Consider the following 16,663-nt stretch of genomic DNA (forward strand, 5'->3'; position numbering starts at 1 on the left):
TACTTTCAGTAAAAATAGGTCATGCTAGACTTTTATTTTCTTTGTTGTGATGGTTACTAAACTGACAGAACAAGGGAATGCAGTCAATATGATTTACCTAAATTTTAGCCACATATTTGGCAAAGTCTTTCATAGTATCCTTGTGGAAAATATGGAGAGAAAATGGGCTAACCAGGAGCACGATTAGAGGGATTTTGAACAAGCTGACTCACGGGATCCAAAGAATGGTCATTAGTAATTTGATGACAACTTGGAAAGATGCTCCAGATACTTCTGCTTGACCTTACACTGTTCAACATTTTCATCTGATTTAAATAAATGCTCAGATCATATATTTATCCAATTTTGAGATGACACAAAGGGGAAGGGATAGCTAACAAACTGAAAGATGGTCAGGCTTCAAAACTACCTAAATGAGCTACATGTTCTGGATCTAATATCATACGGTGTAATTTGGGATAAATTAAAAGTCTCAGACTCAGGACCAGAAAATCAACTTACCAAGTAGAAGATGTGGAGCACATAGTTAAACAATAGCTTTAAGGAGACTGTATGCTCAATGAGTCAATAAAGTGAGATGGAACCCAAGAAAGCCAATGCCATCTTATGCTGCATTAAAAAAGGCAAAATGTTAGGGAGTGGGGAGATGAGAGACCCAATGTACTTTTGCTCTGGTCAGACTACATTTGGAGTATTGTGTTGAGATCTGAGTGCCACATTTTAGGAAGGACACTGATAAACCAAAGAACACCAGGAGGACATTAAGGAATTTAAGCCTCATGTTATATGAAAATAGAACAGAGAAGGTTTGTCTGAGAAGAAAAAAAACTTGTGTAAAGAGAGGACATGATAGCTGTTTCCAAGTGTTTGAGGGGGCAGACTTGCTCTGTTTGGCCCCCAGAGTGCACAAATAGAAGCAATAGGTAAGATCTGAGGAGGTGCAAATTTAGGTTTGAACTAAGGAAAAACTTCCTAACAATTAGAGCTATCCAAAAGTGAAATGGACTATCTAGGCCCTGTTGTTGAAAGCCTTTAATGAAAGATTGATGGCCACTTCTTGGGTATGCTGTAGGGAGGGTTCTTGTTCTATGTTATTAGACTCAATCTGGCATTTGGACTAGATGTGCCCTTCTGTCCTTTTCAACTCAGAAATTTTAAAATTGTGACATAAGAAAATAAAACTCTATAAAATAAAATAATTTAAAAAAAAAATGGACATTGTGGGACTTTGCACACCACACAGCCCATGAAGGTATCATCATATTCTATCAATGCTGACCAATGAAACATAAACAAAAATATAAATTTTAAATGCATTCTATAAAATAACAAAGGGGTTATCCATTTTAGGAAAGTAAGTTTCATTAAAATGGTCAAAAAAATTTTGGAGGCACTAATAGGACCACAGATTCAGAGTCAGGAAGGATTTGAACCACCATGCAGTCCAACATCTTCAGTTTACATATCCAGGAAATGAAGTCCAGGGAAGTTAAGGAACGTGCCCAAGATTACACAGGTGGTAACTGACAAAGCCAGGAAGTGAACAGAGCTAGTCCATTAACTCTAACTCAATGTTCTTTCCATTACATCAAGCTGAAGAGTAAGCTTCAGGTACACAGAAAACTCATTTAAATGGACTAGCTCATTTCTTAAAAAAACAAAAAACAAAAAACAAAACAAAACAAAACAAAACAAAAACAAAAAAACCCTGAACAAATGAAGCATTATACATACATACATATATATATATATATATATATATATATATATATATATATATATATAAAAATATATATATTTCCTGGGACATGTAACTGGCACAAATTCATACTTAGGTAATTCTTCATCCTAAAATTAATAACAATCCTTTGGCTTTGAAAAAAAGTTTGATGTAATTTTAACAAAATTTTATATGAACCAGAATGCAGATCTCAAAATAACCAACAAATATTAAATTAAGTACCTATTCCATACTAGTACTACTTTACTTAAGATATGAAGCTGAGAGGCAGCAGCTGAGATTTGGAATAGGACCAACCTCTTTCATGGACAACAGCTTCTTTTTAGTAAAGTTTAAAAGTGTGTGATGGTCAAGAGTGCTATAGGCAATTAATAAGGCAGTTGCTCTGCTGAACAATGAAAGGAAGAGGAACTGTGGGTAGGGAATGAAAAGAGAAAGAGGAGAATTAGAGAATTAGAGCAAAAGATGCAAGGTTAGAAAATGAATGTATAAAATAGAATCCAAGTGCTAAAGATAAGTATGAAATAAAGGGAAAACAGGCAACTCAGTTCACTTTTTTTCACCATACTTTATGGAGCTTTAAGGAGGTAAATAAATTTGCTTAACATTCCATTCACATATTACAGAATCCTAGTAAGTGATATCAGTGGCCACTTGATCCAACCCTAAAGAACAATCTACTCTACAACATATCCGGAAAAAGTGTTCAGCATTTGCCTGAAGTCTTCCAGCGAAGAGGAAATCACTGCTTCCCAAGGCAGCCATTTCTACTTTTCCAAAGTTTTTAACTGTTAGAAAGTTACATCAAGTCTAAATCTGTTTCTTTGTAATTTAATGCCTACATATCATTTCTAATTTTTCCTTTGGGCCCAAACAGAACAGAATTCTAACCCCTCTTGTAGGTGATAAGCCTTAGTATACTTAACAAGATACATTGCCACCTCCGTCCTAAGTCTTCTATTGCCCAGGCTAAATGGTAAGAGCTTCTTCAACTAATCTTCATAGAGGATCATTACAAAGCATTTTTCTATTCTGGGTCCTCCAGTGGTAACTCTCCATCTTACAAATGTTTTTTCCTAAAAATGCAGCACCTGAAACTGAATAGAGAAGGACACAGCAGGACCAGGGCTAGACATTATGCTTCACTTAATTCTGCTTGAGATCGATTACTTCCCTCAGCTTCTATTAGTGAAATTAGTTTTCTAAACTCAGTGTAAGACATTTGTATTACTAAATTTTATCTCATTAGATTTGCCCTAATTCTATGGCCTGTCAAGATATTTGTGGACCCTGACTCCATCAAACAAAGAGTATGCACATTTGAGAAGTATGATAGATGCAGATCATTAACAAAATGATTTTTAAATGCACAGGGCTAATAACAACTTTCTGGTATACCCCCTTGGAGAATTTCTAAGCTGACATCAAACTCTTAGGGTCTTGAAATTTAACTAGTCTTGAATTAATCCAAATGAACAAACAACTAGCCTACAGCTCTATGTCTTTTCTACAAGATTAGCACAGGAATAAGCATGAGAACATTTAGCAAGTGCTTGGCTTATTTAAAGATTCCTAAGAATAAGCCCTAAAGAGAAAGTAGTACTTTTTGATGTAGTCAAAAGCAAACAAAACAACACAATACACACATCACAAAAGTGGGGAACAAAATGGGCATGGATTGATTAGAGCCTAGCTGAAAGAAACTGTAGCATAGGGATGTACTGCACTGTAACAAATGATAAATATAGGGGCAGCTAAGTGGCCCAGTGAGTAGAGTACTGGCCCTAGAGTCAGGAGCACTTGAGTTCAAAGCCGGCCTCAGACACCTGACAAACTTACTAGCTGTGTGACCCTGGGCAAGTCACTTAACCCCAATTGCCCTGCCTTCCCCCCTCAAAAAAAAAAAAGAAAGAAAGAAAGAAAAGAGAAATGATAAATATTACTGAGCCAGAAAAAAATTACATAAAGAAGCCAGATAAAACAAAGACTTAAGAAGTAACAGAGTGAAATAATTAACCTGAAAATTGTGTGTGTGTGTGTGTGTGTGTGTGTGTGTGTGTGTGTGTGTGTGTGTATGTATGTACATAAAGACTAATCATATAAATGAAAACAGCACAGTCCCGGAGAACAGTATAACATTTTCCTCCTCTCGGAAGAAGGGTATGGTATTATAGGAGGAGAATGTTGCATACAGTGCCATCTGAGATAATCTTTTTGGTCAGTTTATTTATTTATGTCTTTAGGGAAGATTCAATGCAAGTGAGGATGAAAAGAGTTATACTGGGAAATGATGTGTGTAAAAACAAAACATCAATAAAAAATAATTTTAAAGAATAAATAAAATTTAAAAATAAAAAATCAGTAAGTGACTTTAAAACAATTTTATAAAGAACCTTCGTAAACAAAATCCTGTCAAAATGAAACTTAAAAAAACCCAAACAAATAAGAAAAACAATTTTAAAAATAACATAAATTAAATCAACCCTGTCAAAAAAGTAAATAAAGCTGGCTCTACATGACCTGTTCGACACTATTTGTTTTCTAGACGTTCACCATCACCACCCTGTTAATAGATTCTAGATATGTTCTAAATATCCAGGTCAAGCTCACTGGCTCATGGTCTCTACACTCTTGATATGCTTCCCTTTTGAAAACTGAAAAAGTTGTCTCTTTTTCCAGTGCTGTGGTACCTCTCCTGTTCTTTATCGTCTTTCAAAGATCAGACTGACTTAGCAAAGTCATCAGCCAGTTCTTTAAATAACCATGGGCATATTTCTTGTTGGACAGATGTTTTGAACTCATCGAGGGCAGCTACATACTTTTCTTAATATCTCTACTTATCCTGAGTATCTACTCCCAGTTGGCCATTTCTATTCTGTCCTGGTTCCAGTCCAGACCTCATTCTCCTTCACAGAGAAAAGCAGAAACAAAGGCAGAATTGAGCAGCTTGTCTTGTCTCCTGTCAGTTATACTTCTGACAATGGGTTCGATCCCTTCTTTGGCCTTCCTTTTCCCTCAAAAACACCCCCAAAAGAAAACAAACAAAAACCTTTTTCCTTGTCCTTAGCTTCAGTCTCAGCTTGTTATGAGGTTCAGCATGCCACATTATAGGTTTTGTTATCTGCCCTTGCTTCCATCTTCTGGACATCATTTTTATTTGGCTGCTGTTTGTTTTTTAAAGTGATAGGCTATTGCTGTCTTTACTTTTATGTCACAGTAATTTCTGGGAATATTCTGTAATACCCTTGACCCCCCGCCCCCCGTAAATCTGCCTTTTCCATCTGTCTTGAAAATATAAGCTGGATTAGTGAATATACCCTGTGCATTCATACTAATCTTCAGAAATATTTCAATGTGAGCTTTTAGAATTTTATTCTTTGAGAACTTCCTATTCCTCTAAAGCCAACTTCCCCTAAAGAAGTTTAGTTTATGGAAATGTACCTATTCACTCCTAAGTTTTGGAAACACATTCTTCCTAAAGCAAGGGTGTAAGTCTTATTTAATTACTTATTTAATACTCTTCTATGAAATTCTCAAGAGGGAGTACTAACTTCCCCTGAAGTTTACCATAATTTTCTCCTAAGCAACGTGTTGGTGACAATCAGATACAGAATAAAATTTGAGCTTGGAGATTTTTCCACATTTAAGGGAAGAAATATCATTAAGGTAAATTTAAAAATTATTAGATGTTGTGTTTTTGGCAAAGAAAATGCTCCAACTATATGATGCCTCTATGTCAATTTTCTTTTTCTTTATGTACTCTTTCTTTATTTCTGTCTCTTAATCCAAATGGTGTCCATTGATGTCATGCCCCAACCCACCTTGGCTTTTGGGAAAGTTCACATAGGTTAATATTTATATATTTGGTATCATCTCATCCAAGTCTCAATGAGGTCACTAAGTGTTATTAGGTTCACTTAAATGTGCTTTTGTAATGGTAATTAGGGTGGGCCTTTTCTGTTTTCTCTTTTGGAATGCTGAGATAATCAAGTACCTTTGATGAGTGTTGCCTTTCAAATGTAATAGCCAGTCAAGTGGGACTTTTTGCTGATTTTTGTTTGAGTGCTTCTCAGCACTGAGGTAATCAAGTGCCTTTGATGAGTCTTGCCTTTGTTTCAATATTGACTGAATCAAGAGTCTTTGATGACCTGCTTAAGTCACAAGAAAGTCTAGTGCACATGGATTTGAGTTGCATGGTTGTGACACCCTCTGACCCTGAAGAAGGGTATATAGACTCAGAGATTAGTGTTTTGGCTAGATGAGACTCTGGGTAGCTGTCAAGACATGCCCCAATGCCCCCCTCCCCCCCCATGAAAACCCAGATATTGGAGCTTCTCTCTCTGGTAACTGTTTATGTATTGCTTGGACAGATAGCTAGAAGCCTGTTCTGTTTATATAATTTCTGCTTGTAATTTGTGTTTGTATATCTCTGAAGTTCAGGGTGCTGGCTTTTCCCCCTGAACTAAGTGAATGATATATGTACGTTTAATTCAAGTAAGATTGTAAACCCCTTAAAGTTGCTTTCCTTTGAAAAGCAGATCAAAGAACCTGTGCTAGTAGCCCTCCTGTGTGCTGGTGTTATTGGCCTAACACCTCCACAGCAGCTGCTAGCAACACTGTTGTTATAGCTTTCCAGCATTATGATCTTTAATTTGTCTTGTCTACTAGCCATACTTTGTGAATTTGTATAACTAAAATATGAAGTCATGGAATTTATTATTGATTGCTTTCCTGGATTTTGCTCCTATTAACTTCTTTTGATTAGGTCTGTACAGCTCCAGGCAAATAACACTCTTACTGTTTCTTGTTAGGTGCATTCTATTCCAGGCCAGGTACTTGCTACGTCTATATTTTAAGCCAAAGACTGTAAAGAAATCTCAAATATCTTCTTAACTGGGTGGTCATTCCCAAAATTTGCTTTTCTTTTCAGAATCTCTTTTTATCGTTAACAAGTTATAAGACCACATATGTGCCTAAGATCTTCAATTTCTTATTTAATTCTTCTGTGCCCACATGAATCATCAGATTTCATTGCAGTTGTCTGTCTTGACAAGATTTGATGGTGTCTTGGATAAATATCTCAGGGAAGTATAACATCTCTCTTTTAGTATCATCAGTTGGTAATAGCCACCTTTCCTGGAACAACAAATAGCTGCTTCCTTCTCAGAATAGCAAATTTCTTCCACTTAAGGAAAGCCTCAATTTTTATTCTTTGTTCTAATTGTTCACAATTGTTTAATAGTCCTTCCCTTTCTCCTCTACATAATATTCTTGTCCTATCATCTGGTGAATCTATTATCCAAAGACCAAGAAAAATGCTTCCTGTATTTGTCTTCACCTCTTTTCTTCTTGCTTGCATCTTAACCTCCTACAGTTTGGCTTCCTGCACTGCTGAACTGAACTGAAACTGCTCTTTCCAAAGTTATCAAGGACCTCTTAATTGCCAGATCTGACAGCCTTTTCCCACTCCTCATCCTCCTTTATCTCTTTGTGGAATTTTCCAGACATGATTCTCTCATTTCCCTCTTTCCAGTCTCTCGCTGGATTATCATCCATATTCTGCCCCGTAACTATCCCTAGGTTTTATTCTAGGTCCTCTTCTCTTTTTTCCCTCTCTCTTAGCAAAAGAATACATTATGTGAAGTTCCTCCAAGGTAGGGACTTTCATTTTTGTTTTTGTATCCCTAGCATTAGCACAGTACCTGGCACACAGTAGGCATCTTATGAGTGCTTATAGATTGATTGGTGATATCACGTGGGTTAAATTAGCATTGATTGTGCAGATGATTCCCAGAACTATTTATCCAGCTCTTGTCTCTCTTGTGAGCTTTAGTCCTTCATTAATAATGGCTATCCACTGCATAATGTTAGAGGCGGATTAGGTGGCAACATGGATAGAGGACTAGGCTACAAATCAGGGAGACCTGAGTTCACATCTGGCCTCAGACACTAGCTGTGTGACCCTGGCAAGTCATCTACTGCCTCAGTTTTCTCAACTGCAAAATGGGGATAACAGACCTACCTCTTTCAGAGTTGTCATGAGGATTGAATGAGATATTACTGTCAAGTGATTAGCGTGGTGCCAGGGATATTGTAGACGCTTAAAAAATGCTTTTCCCTCTTCTGTCCATTTCAAACTCAAAATGACCAACAGAGAACTCAGTCCCTTTTCCCCAAAACCCATCCCTTTCCCAAGTTTCCCTATTTCTTTCAAAGGGGCCAACAGCCTTCCAGTCACACAGGTTGGCAACCTAGTTATCTTTTACTCTACATATCTAATTAGGTGCTAAATCTTGTTAAGTCTATTTATACAACTCTTCCCTTCATCCCACTCTCTCCCCCACAAGGCCACTATCCTAGTTCAGGCTCTCATTATCTTGTATGGACCAACTTAATAGCCTCCTAATCCCTTCCTTATTCCTATTTATCTGCCACACATAAGACAAAGTGATTCTCTTAAAGAATAGGTTTGACCATATCACTCCCTATTCAATCAACTCAGTGACTCCCTATTACCTCTAGGATAAAATACAAATTTTTCTATTTAGCATTAAAAGCCCTCCACAACCTGGCTCCAACCTACCTTTCCAGGCAGGTTTATTCATTACATTTTTCCTGTATCTGTGTGGCCCAGACAAACTGGAGCAGCCACTGCTCCTCACAGGATATTTCATCTCTCATCTCCAGTCCTTTACACTGGCTGTCTTGCATGCATGGATGGTATTCCTTCCTCACCTTCAACTCTTAGAATCAATCCTTAGTGTCCTTCAAAGTTACTACATGTGATTAATATGGTTCCTGAGAATATCTTTAGTAATATAATAAAGAGCACTCCTCCATGAGGCCTTTCTAGATCCCCAGCTGCTAGTGCCGCCTTGCATACCTTGTATATATTTGTATGAATATGTGTTATCTACCCTGACAGTACACAAGCTCCTTGTAAGCAGTGACTGTTTCGTGCAGCATCCAGCACATATGTTTGTTTATTGATGTTTTTTCATTAATCAGGTTAACACTGACAGCCTTTAATTAGGGATTCTTGACCTTTATTGTGTCATGGACCACTTGTGGTAGCTTCGTGAAGCCTACAGATCCCTTCTCAGAGTTTTTTAATGCTCAAAATCTAAGTCACTCCATTAAAAAAGTAGAGGAAAATGGGATTAGGATCTTTTTACTACTATGACTAGGGGAAGAACTGAGAATGAGGCAAAGGGGCAAAGGGGTAGAAATAAAATAAAAAAAGCAAATATGGACAATTTTGATTGTTATTACTAATTTTAAAGTTTTTGCATGAGCAAAATCAAGTTCATAATAATAAGAAGGAAAATCATGATTTCCTTAGTATAGTCAATCCCCTCGAACAATTTAGGTAATCATGTTCTGTGCAACTTATTACTTTAAGAATTTCCTGGGATGCTGAGAAATAGTCACACTTGCTGAGGGCTGCAGAACTAGTATGTGATTTGGGATTTGAACCCAGGTCTTCATGATTTTAAAGTTTGCTTTCTATCTACCGCATGGTGCTGCCTCTTTGCTTAAAGCAATTTTGGGGGGTTTTGTTTTTTTGCCCCAAGGCAAATATACTTTTTAAACCTGTTTTAAAAACTTTGCTGCTACAAATACTCATTTAAAATCAAATTCCTTTAATATTCCTCACTAAAACTTTCAAAGTTACTGCTACCACCAGATTTTTGTGGTAGAGGGCAAGAAATTATGAAATCAGAGAAGCTAAGGCTGGGCTGGGACCTAAGCAGATCTTTTTTATATACTTGTCCATGAAGTCAGATCAAAGCTAGAATACAGGTTTCCTGGCTACAGTCATAATGCTGATGAAACTAAGAAGCAGGTAAAGTGTGATGTTAACAGAATTTTTTTTAATATTATTTTAATAGAATTTCAACATAAACCTTTTTTTGTGCAAAAAAAAAAAAGAACAAAATAGACAATGGGAGCACTAAAGAAACAATTTCTTCATTTTTCTCTGTTCTTTCTTATTTTGATACTCTCCCCTATCTTCTTTTTCTTCCTAGTTATACTTTCCTTTCACAATTTATTCCCATATAACTTTCTCTCAAATTTACAGCAACAAACAGTCACAATTCAGAAGCAGTAAATGCTGGTTAAGGCAAAGTGAACAATTCATTTCAAAAAGATTTCCATCAAAATACTAATAGACAGGAATACCACTACTAGGCAGATGATACAAGAAGGTCAAAGATAGAGAAAGTAAGCAGAACCAAGAGAGCAAATTACACAATGGCCACAATAATGTAAAGGAAAACAATACTAAATGACATCAGACCTCAAACCAATGCAGTGACCAATCTTGATTCTAGATGAATGATGATGAAACATACTTCCTTTCCTTTGGCAGAGAGATGGTCAGAATCAGACCACACTTTGTTAGACATGGTTACTGTGTTGGTTTGTTTGACTTAACTGCACTTCTTTATCATAATGGATGGTTCTTATTGCAGAGCACAGGGAAATGGCAGGATTACTTGAAAAAGGCATCAATAAATGTTGGAGAGAAGGGAAGAAGAAAAACTGAGGCAAAAGTTTTTGTATTGGAAGGGATATATTTTAATTATCTGAACAAGTCACTTTTGCAGAATAATGTACTACAGCTGAGTTCCTCCCCACTCTAAAGATTACTCTTAATTGAACAAATATTCATTGAGCATCTGCTAGGCCCTGTACTAAGTATGGCAGGGAATAAAAACCAAACAGTTAATATTTGCCTCATTTCAAATATCAAAGTGGACTGGGAGAAAATTTGAAAGACAAAATACATCTATTACAGAGACATGCCAAGTGAACCACAATTTGGCCTGGTCTACTTTGATTGTGGACAATTAAACTGTCTTTGGTAATCCATTAAAATACCAGAGGCTAAAATGAATTTCTTTAGTAGAACATGGGGAAATCAAATATCATTTCAAGGAAATGGTTTACATGTAAAAAAAAGCATGTACATGTAAAAAATAAGCATATAAATCACTTTGGGTCAAATGCCTCCATTACAAATAAGCCAACTGCTATGCAAGAGATACTACATGTCTAAACCTACCTAGGAGGAACTTTAAAAATAGATGAAAAGACAATTCTGTAGATTCTGAGAAAAAAAATTAGCTCTTAAAATCTTTCCAAACCCACTGCTACCATCTTAGTCTAGATCCAATCCTTTCTTCTCTACCTAAGAGATTGTGTCTTATTAATCTTCTTAGATCCTTCATGTACCACAGTGTTAGCATAGTTAGCTATTAATAAATGTTTGTTGAACTGAAGGTTATCAGTTAAATGTTAGAACAACAAACCAAGGACTTACCCCTTTTATTAGTTAAAACAATTTATAAAATCTCAGCCTTCATGATAAAATCTTTGAAGGTCCTTGTGCTATTCCAAAGAAATCAAACAAAGTCGTTAGTGTTTGGCAGTTTCACCTGAGTACAAATATTCAGGATGGCAAATTTTACTAATAGAATCTTGCTCTGAATGTAAATAAAAACTTCATTATCTAAGCTAACAAATATAATCTTAAAGGAAGCGATGAATTAGGAAAATATGCATTTCATAATAAATTCTTGTACTTACTGCTCATTTACAACAAAAATACAGTTGTCCTGTGATGGTTGTCCTGTAACTGGATGCTTGCAGGTCACCTTCCGCTCATTATGACTATAAGAAGAACACAGAAAAAGAGAACTTTATCTTTTGAAATTTTGTCCGCAACTGGTGCCTATTTTACCTTTTTTTTCACCAAAGCATCTATCTATACCTTAGTTTTAAAAAAATATGCAAATCAACATATACAGAATTTTTATAATTGCAAAAAGGCAATTTAACATTTAGAAGGGGTAGTTGGAAAAACCTGAGCATGTGTTCAATTTTATATTACATGACTGTCCCAAATCACTTCTAAGAAACGAAAATCAAAATAGCTATGCCGTTTCAACTCATAGCCAGCAAAATTGACAAAGATTACAAAAGATGAAAATAGTCAACATTAGAGGGAATGTTGCAAGATAAGTAAGCCACAAATAGGCAACTATCAACAACCTCATTTTTAAAAGGCTCAGAATCACTTAATACTAAGAGAAACTGAATACCATTTGATCCAGCAAACTACTAAATGGCATATACTCCCAAGTAGAACAACGACAGAAGACAAGACACCGGTACATAATAACATTTATAGCAGCACTTTTGCTGGATCAAAGAACTAGAATTACTGAGGATCTCGAAATGTGGGGAACTGTTGGAACAAACTGTGCTATAAGAATATAATGGAATGGGGGCAGCTAGGTGGCACAGTGAGTAGAGCACTGGCCCTGGAGTCAGGAGTAGCCTGAGTTCAAATCCAGCCTCAGACATTTGACACATTTATTAGCTGTGTGATCTTGGGCAAGTCACTTAACCCCAACTGCCCTGCCTCCCCCCTCCCTGCGAAAAAGAAAAAGAATATAATGGAATGTTATTATGTTGTAAGAAATAACAAATGTGAAAGATGCAGATAAATTTCTAAAAACTTACATAGAATAAGCAGAACCAGGAGAACAAATTATATGAACATCACAATACTGTAAAGGATAATTTTGAAAGACATTGTGGAATGCAGCTGCTGACTTTGCCTGATCCTAGAGCTACAAATTGCCTGAGGGCTATGGAAACCAGTTTAAAAAAGAAGGTCAGATGCAGACATCAGAAGGGTCATACCTGACTTTGATCCCAACTGGTCCCAAGATTGGAGCAGGTCCAAACCATCTTCCCATAGCTGCTCCTGGAGCCCAAGCCTGCTGTTCTGACCAGATGTCACACACGCCCCCCACCCCCCAACCCCAAGCTTTCTCTTTGGACTTTCAGTTGTTACATGAAACAACTCACACACTTTGTAAAAGCTTCTCTAGGCTGTGCTTCCCATGAGACTCAATACTTGTGGAAATGTATTTAAACCTGCCCCTTTGGGGCACTACAGTACTTTCATGCTGCATGGTGGCCCCGGATTGCAAGGGTTAAAGGACCCTAGTTTTCGCTGTTTTGGCAGTTGTCTTTATTTCAGGTTGACATCAATCAAAGCAGTGACCAATCAGGAATTTAAAAGATTAATAATGAATCATGTTTTTACCTCTTGAGAGAGGGGTAATGGACAAGAGGGGCAAAGCGAGACACAATAAGACATTAAAAAGAATGAGATAAAGACATGAAACAATATTTGATTCTAAAATAAACAGGGAGCTACTGTCATTTATTAAGCAGGGAAGTGAGAGGATCAAGCCCCATCATTCAGGAAAACTACTCTAGCAACCGTGTGGAAGGAGAATTAGAGAGGGAGAGAGATCTGAGGTAGCTAAAACAATTAGGAAGAAACTGCAGTAGCCCTAGTAAGGTGTAATGAGAGCCTAAACTACAATGATGATTATGTGTTGAGAAGGAAGCAAATGTATGGCTGTACAATCAATAAGAATCAGAATTACAAAATAAGAGAGTTGGAAAGGACGTCAGAGGCCACCTATTCCAACCTGTACCTGACAAGAATCTCTACAGCATTCATAAGTGATTAATTTCATGAGCAAGAGAAAAAATAAAGGCTCCATAAATTAAATTTGGAGATAGTCTTCCACAATAAAGAAAATAAAAGGATGCCATTAATAATATAAGGCAGCTAACTGGTTCACTGGATAGTGTGTTGCACCTGGAGTCAGGAAGACTCCTCTGCCTGAGTCCAAATCTGACCTCAGACGCTTAACTAGCTGTTTGCTACTCTGTTTGCCTCAGTTCCTCATCTGTCAAATGAGCTGGAGAAAGAAATGGCAAGCTACTCCATTATCTCCGAAGAAAACCCAAATGGTGTCACAAAGAATTGAACACAAATGAACAACAATAAAAGTGGGAAGAGCTAAACTGCTGTCAGTCCAAAAGCATTTATTATGTGGTAGACACTGCCCTAAGCACTGGGGATATAAATAAAGACAGACAGTTCCTACTCTCCAGTTCCTACTCTCAAGGAGCTCAGTCTAATGTGGGAAACAGGATGGAAACAACTATGTATAAGAAGATATATACAGGGGAAGGTGGATATAAGCAAGAGGGAAGACATTATGATTAAGAAGAATTGGGAAAGGCTTCTTGCAGAATGTGGCACTGCAGTTGAGAACTGAAGGAAGCCAGGGAAGCCAAGAGGCAGAGATGAGGGAGAGAGTTCCAGGAATGGGAGACAGCCAGTGAAAGCACAGAATGAGGAAGAGCAGGGCGGGCCAGTATCACTGGATCACAGAATATGTGTGGAAAGTAAGGTATAGGAAAACTGAAAAGGCAGTAAGAGGCTAAGTAATTAAAGCCTTTATAAGACAAACAGGATTTTACATTTGATCCTGAAGATGACAGGTAGTCACGGGGTTTATTCAATAATGAGTCAACTGATAGGTTGGTTAGTTAACTGCATTTTCCTCCATCTATTTCTTATCCTTTGTTATGACAAATGGCCCTCTCTAGAGGAGATGCAGGGATATATTTGGAAATAAATGTGCTGCAAAAACTAAAGATATCACTAAATTAAAAAAAAAAGCTGGTATCACCAGTGGGAACAAATTATATAAGAAAGAATCTTTTCACAATTATTACAAAAAATAAAAAGCACTGCCTGAAAATATGACTGAATTGCAAGAAAATAAATGACCTGGAATAAATTCTTCAATTAAGTTCTCAACCAAGACAAAAAATTTTTAACATGCTAAAATGAGCAGCTATAGTGAAATATTCTCATTCTTCTCCAATGATTCAATTTTCATGAAGGCTGTTTTGGTAGGGATACATTATTATCTTTCTTGGAAAGTATGTTTGAAAATGTGGTACTGACTATTGGACTTCGAGATGTCAGATAATACATGGTTATGAAGATAAAAAGATTCTTATGTAGACTATTTATTATGAAACATCCATAACCATAGACCACATTCTTTGTTAGTCACTAACTTTACGAAGACTATATATTTATTTACTTAAGTTCTTCTACCCCAAATTCATGGTTTTATCATTATTGTTACTATTAGCAAAAATTCCATGCTCAAATATTTTATTCAAAACTACAGGCAGCAGCTTTAAATAAAACAGTAAGAAAAGGTTTCTAATACAGATTTTTTGTTTTTAGACCTCCCCTCCCATCTCCATTAACAAAAACAGTATAGGATTTAATATAAAATATTTTGAGTGTCTGCTTGTACTTAAAATTTAACTTGGTCTGTGAGGTAACAAAGAAACATGGGCTATCAAAAATAATTATATTATTAATTTTCATTGAACTAACCATACCAAATAACCAAATGCATTATTATCACTATTATTACCATGCATATTATCATTACAAACATGCACACACACATGTGCTTTTACTGGCTTAAAAATGTTAGAATAGTAGAAATAAAAAGTTACATGCAAGATCACAGAGTGTGTAATGAAGGATTAGATTTGTACTGGAAAAGACTTCTGGCGAACATTTCAAGATTTAGAAGAGCAATATTTTTGGGTCATGAGAGAATTACAAAGAAGCTTTCCGCGTCTCAGTCAAAAGCCTGATATCTTTAACTATTTTTCCAAGGGCATTTTACAGAAGGCAATGTGCTGATAATCCTCACTGTTGATAACATGAAGAAGGTATATATTCAGGGTCCTTTTTTCCAATTATGCTGAATGTTATATAATTTTCAAACTATGAATGAAACTACTTCTATCAGATTAATAACATTTTGCAACTGGAAGGCACCTTTGAGATAATTTGTTCAGAATTTCTCATTGGAATGAGGCCTTTGGTATAATATCAAAGGGATCTCTGGTTGTCCTGACATTTTAAATAATTTTATCAGAGGCATGCTTATCCATAGATGATGTGAAGCTAAGAGGGAGAGTTAGCCTATAAGATGAGAAAATCAGGACTCAAAAAGGTCATAACAATTTATAATACTGGGCCAAGCTTAATATGGTGACTTCTTTTTTTTTTTTAAAGCACAACTTCCTAAGTATAATATAAGATCAAGCAGGAGTGGTTTGATAGCAGATTAGAAAACAACAACTTGGTACAAATGATTCCACAGTGCAGTGTGGTATCCCCCAAAACAAATATTGTGTTAGGCTGCATTGGGGAAGGGAAGAAGAATGGAATAAACGTTTATAAAACACCTGCTATGTAACAGGCACTGTGCTAAGCACTTAATAAATATTCTCTCCACAACAACCCTGTGAGGTGGGTGCTATTATTATACCCACTTTACAGCTGAGGAAACTGAGGCAAACATGTTTAAGTGACTTGTCCAGGGTCACACAGCTGGTCAGTGCCTGAGGCCAAATTCAAACTCATCTTTTCATTACTTCAGGATGCGATGATAAGTTGCTTTGTTCAGTCACATCCGACTCTTCGTGATGCTCGTTTGGGGTTTTCTTGGCAGAAATACTAGAGTGGTTTGTCATTTCCTTCTCCAGCTCATTTTACAGATGAGGAAACTGAAGCAAACAGTCAGACTGCTAGTAAGTGTCTGAGGCCAGATGTGAACTCAGGCAGGTGTAAGTCTTCCTGACTCCAGAACCAATTCTCTACTTATTGTACCACCTAGTTCCCCCACTGGGAGGCCTACAGTGTACAGAATATCAGATGTAAAGGCCCTGCTTCTACTCTGCTGGAGTAGAACACATCTGGAATATTGTTCACAGTTAAGTAAATGAGAGATCTACGCAAACTCAGGTTCTCCTTCTATAATTCCAAGACTTACTTATTTTGCTGAAGTCCAAAGTGACAATATATTGCTTTACATACAGAAGACATACCAGTATCCACCGATTCATTCAAAAAGCATTTATTAAGTGTCTACTAGGAGCTGGAGATACAAAGACAAAAATTAAACAGTTCCTGCCCTCAAAGAGCTCACATTCTGT

The 16,663-nt window shown here is 36.6% G+C and overlaps 1 protein-coding gene across 9 annotated transcripts in view; it reads right to left on the bottom strand.

Moving 5' to 3' along the window:
- The window catches only part of PLEKHA5 (pleckstrin homology domain containing A5), a 196,476-nt gene that overhangs the window by 107,135 nt on the left and 72,678 nt on the right, over window positions 1-16,663 (bottom strand). For 8 of the 9 annotated variants that reach the window (XM_036758859.1, XM_036758858.1, XM_036758857.1 and 5 more), the window contains exon 4: window positions 11,336-11,419. In XM_036758859.1, the coding sequence (XP_036614754.1) occupies window positions 11,336-11,419 (84 nt within the window). Of the gene's footprint in view, window positions 1-11,335; window positions 11,420-16,663 lie in introns of those variants that run through there. The other variant, XM_036758856.1, reaches the window with a different exon arrangement.

This window comes from Trichosurus vulpecula, chromosome 5 (genome assembly GCF_011100635.1).
Source record: "Trichosurus vulpecula isolate mTriVul1 chromosome 5, mTriVul1.pri, whole genome shotgun sequence".
NCBI lineage: Eukaryota > Metazoa > Chordata > Mammalia > Diprotodontia > Phalangeridae > Trichosurus > Trichosurus vulpecula.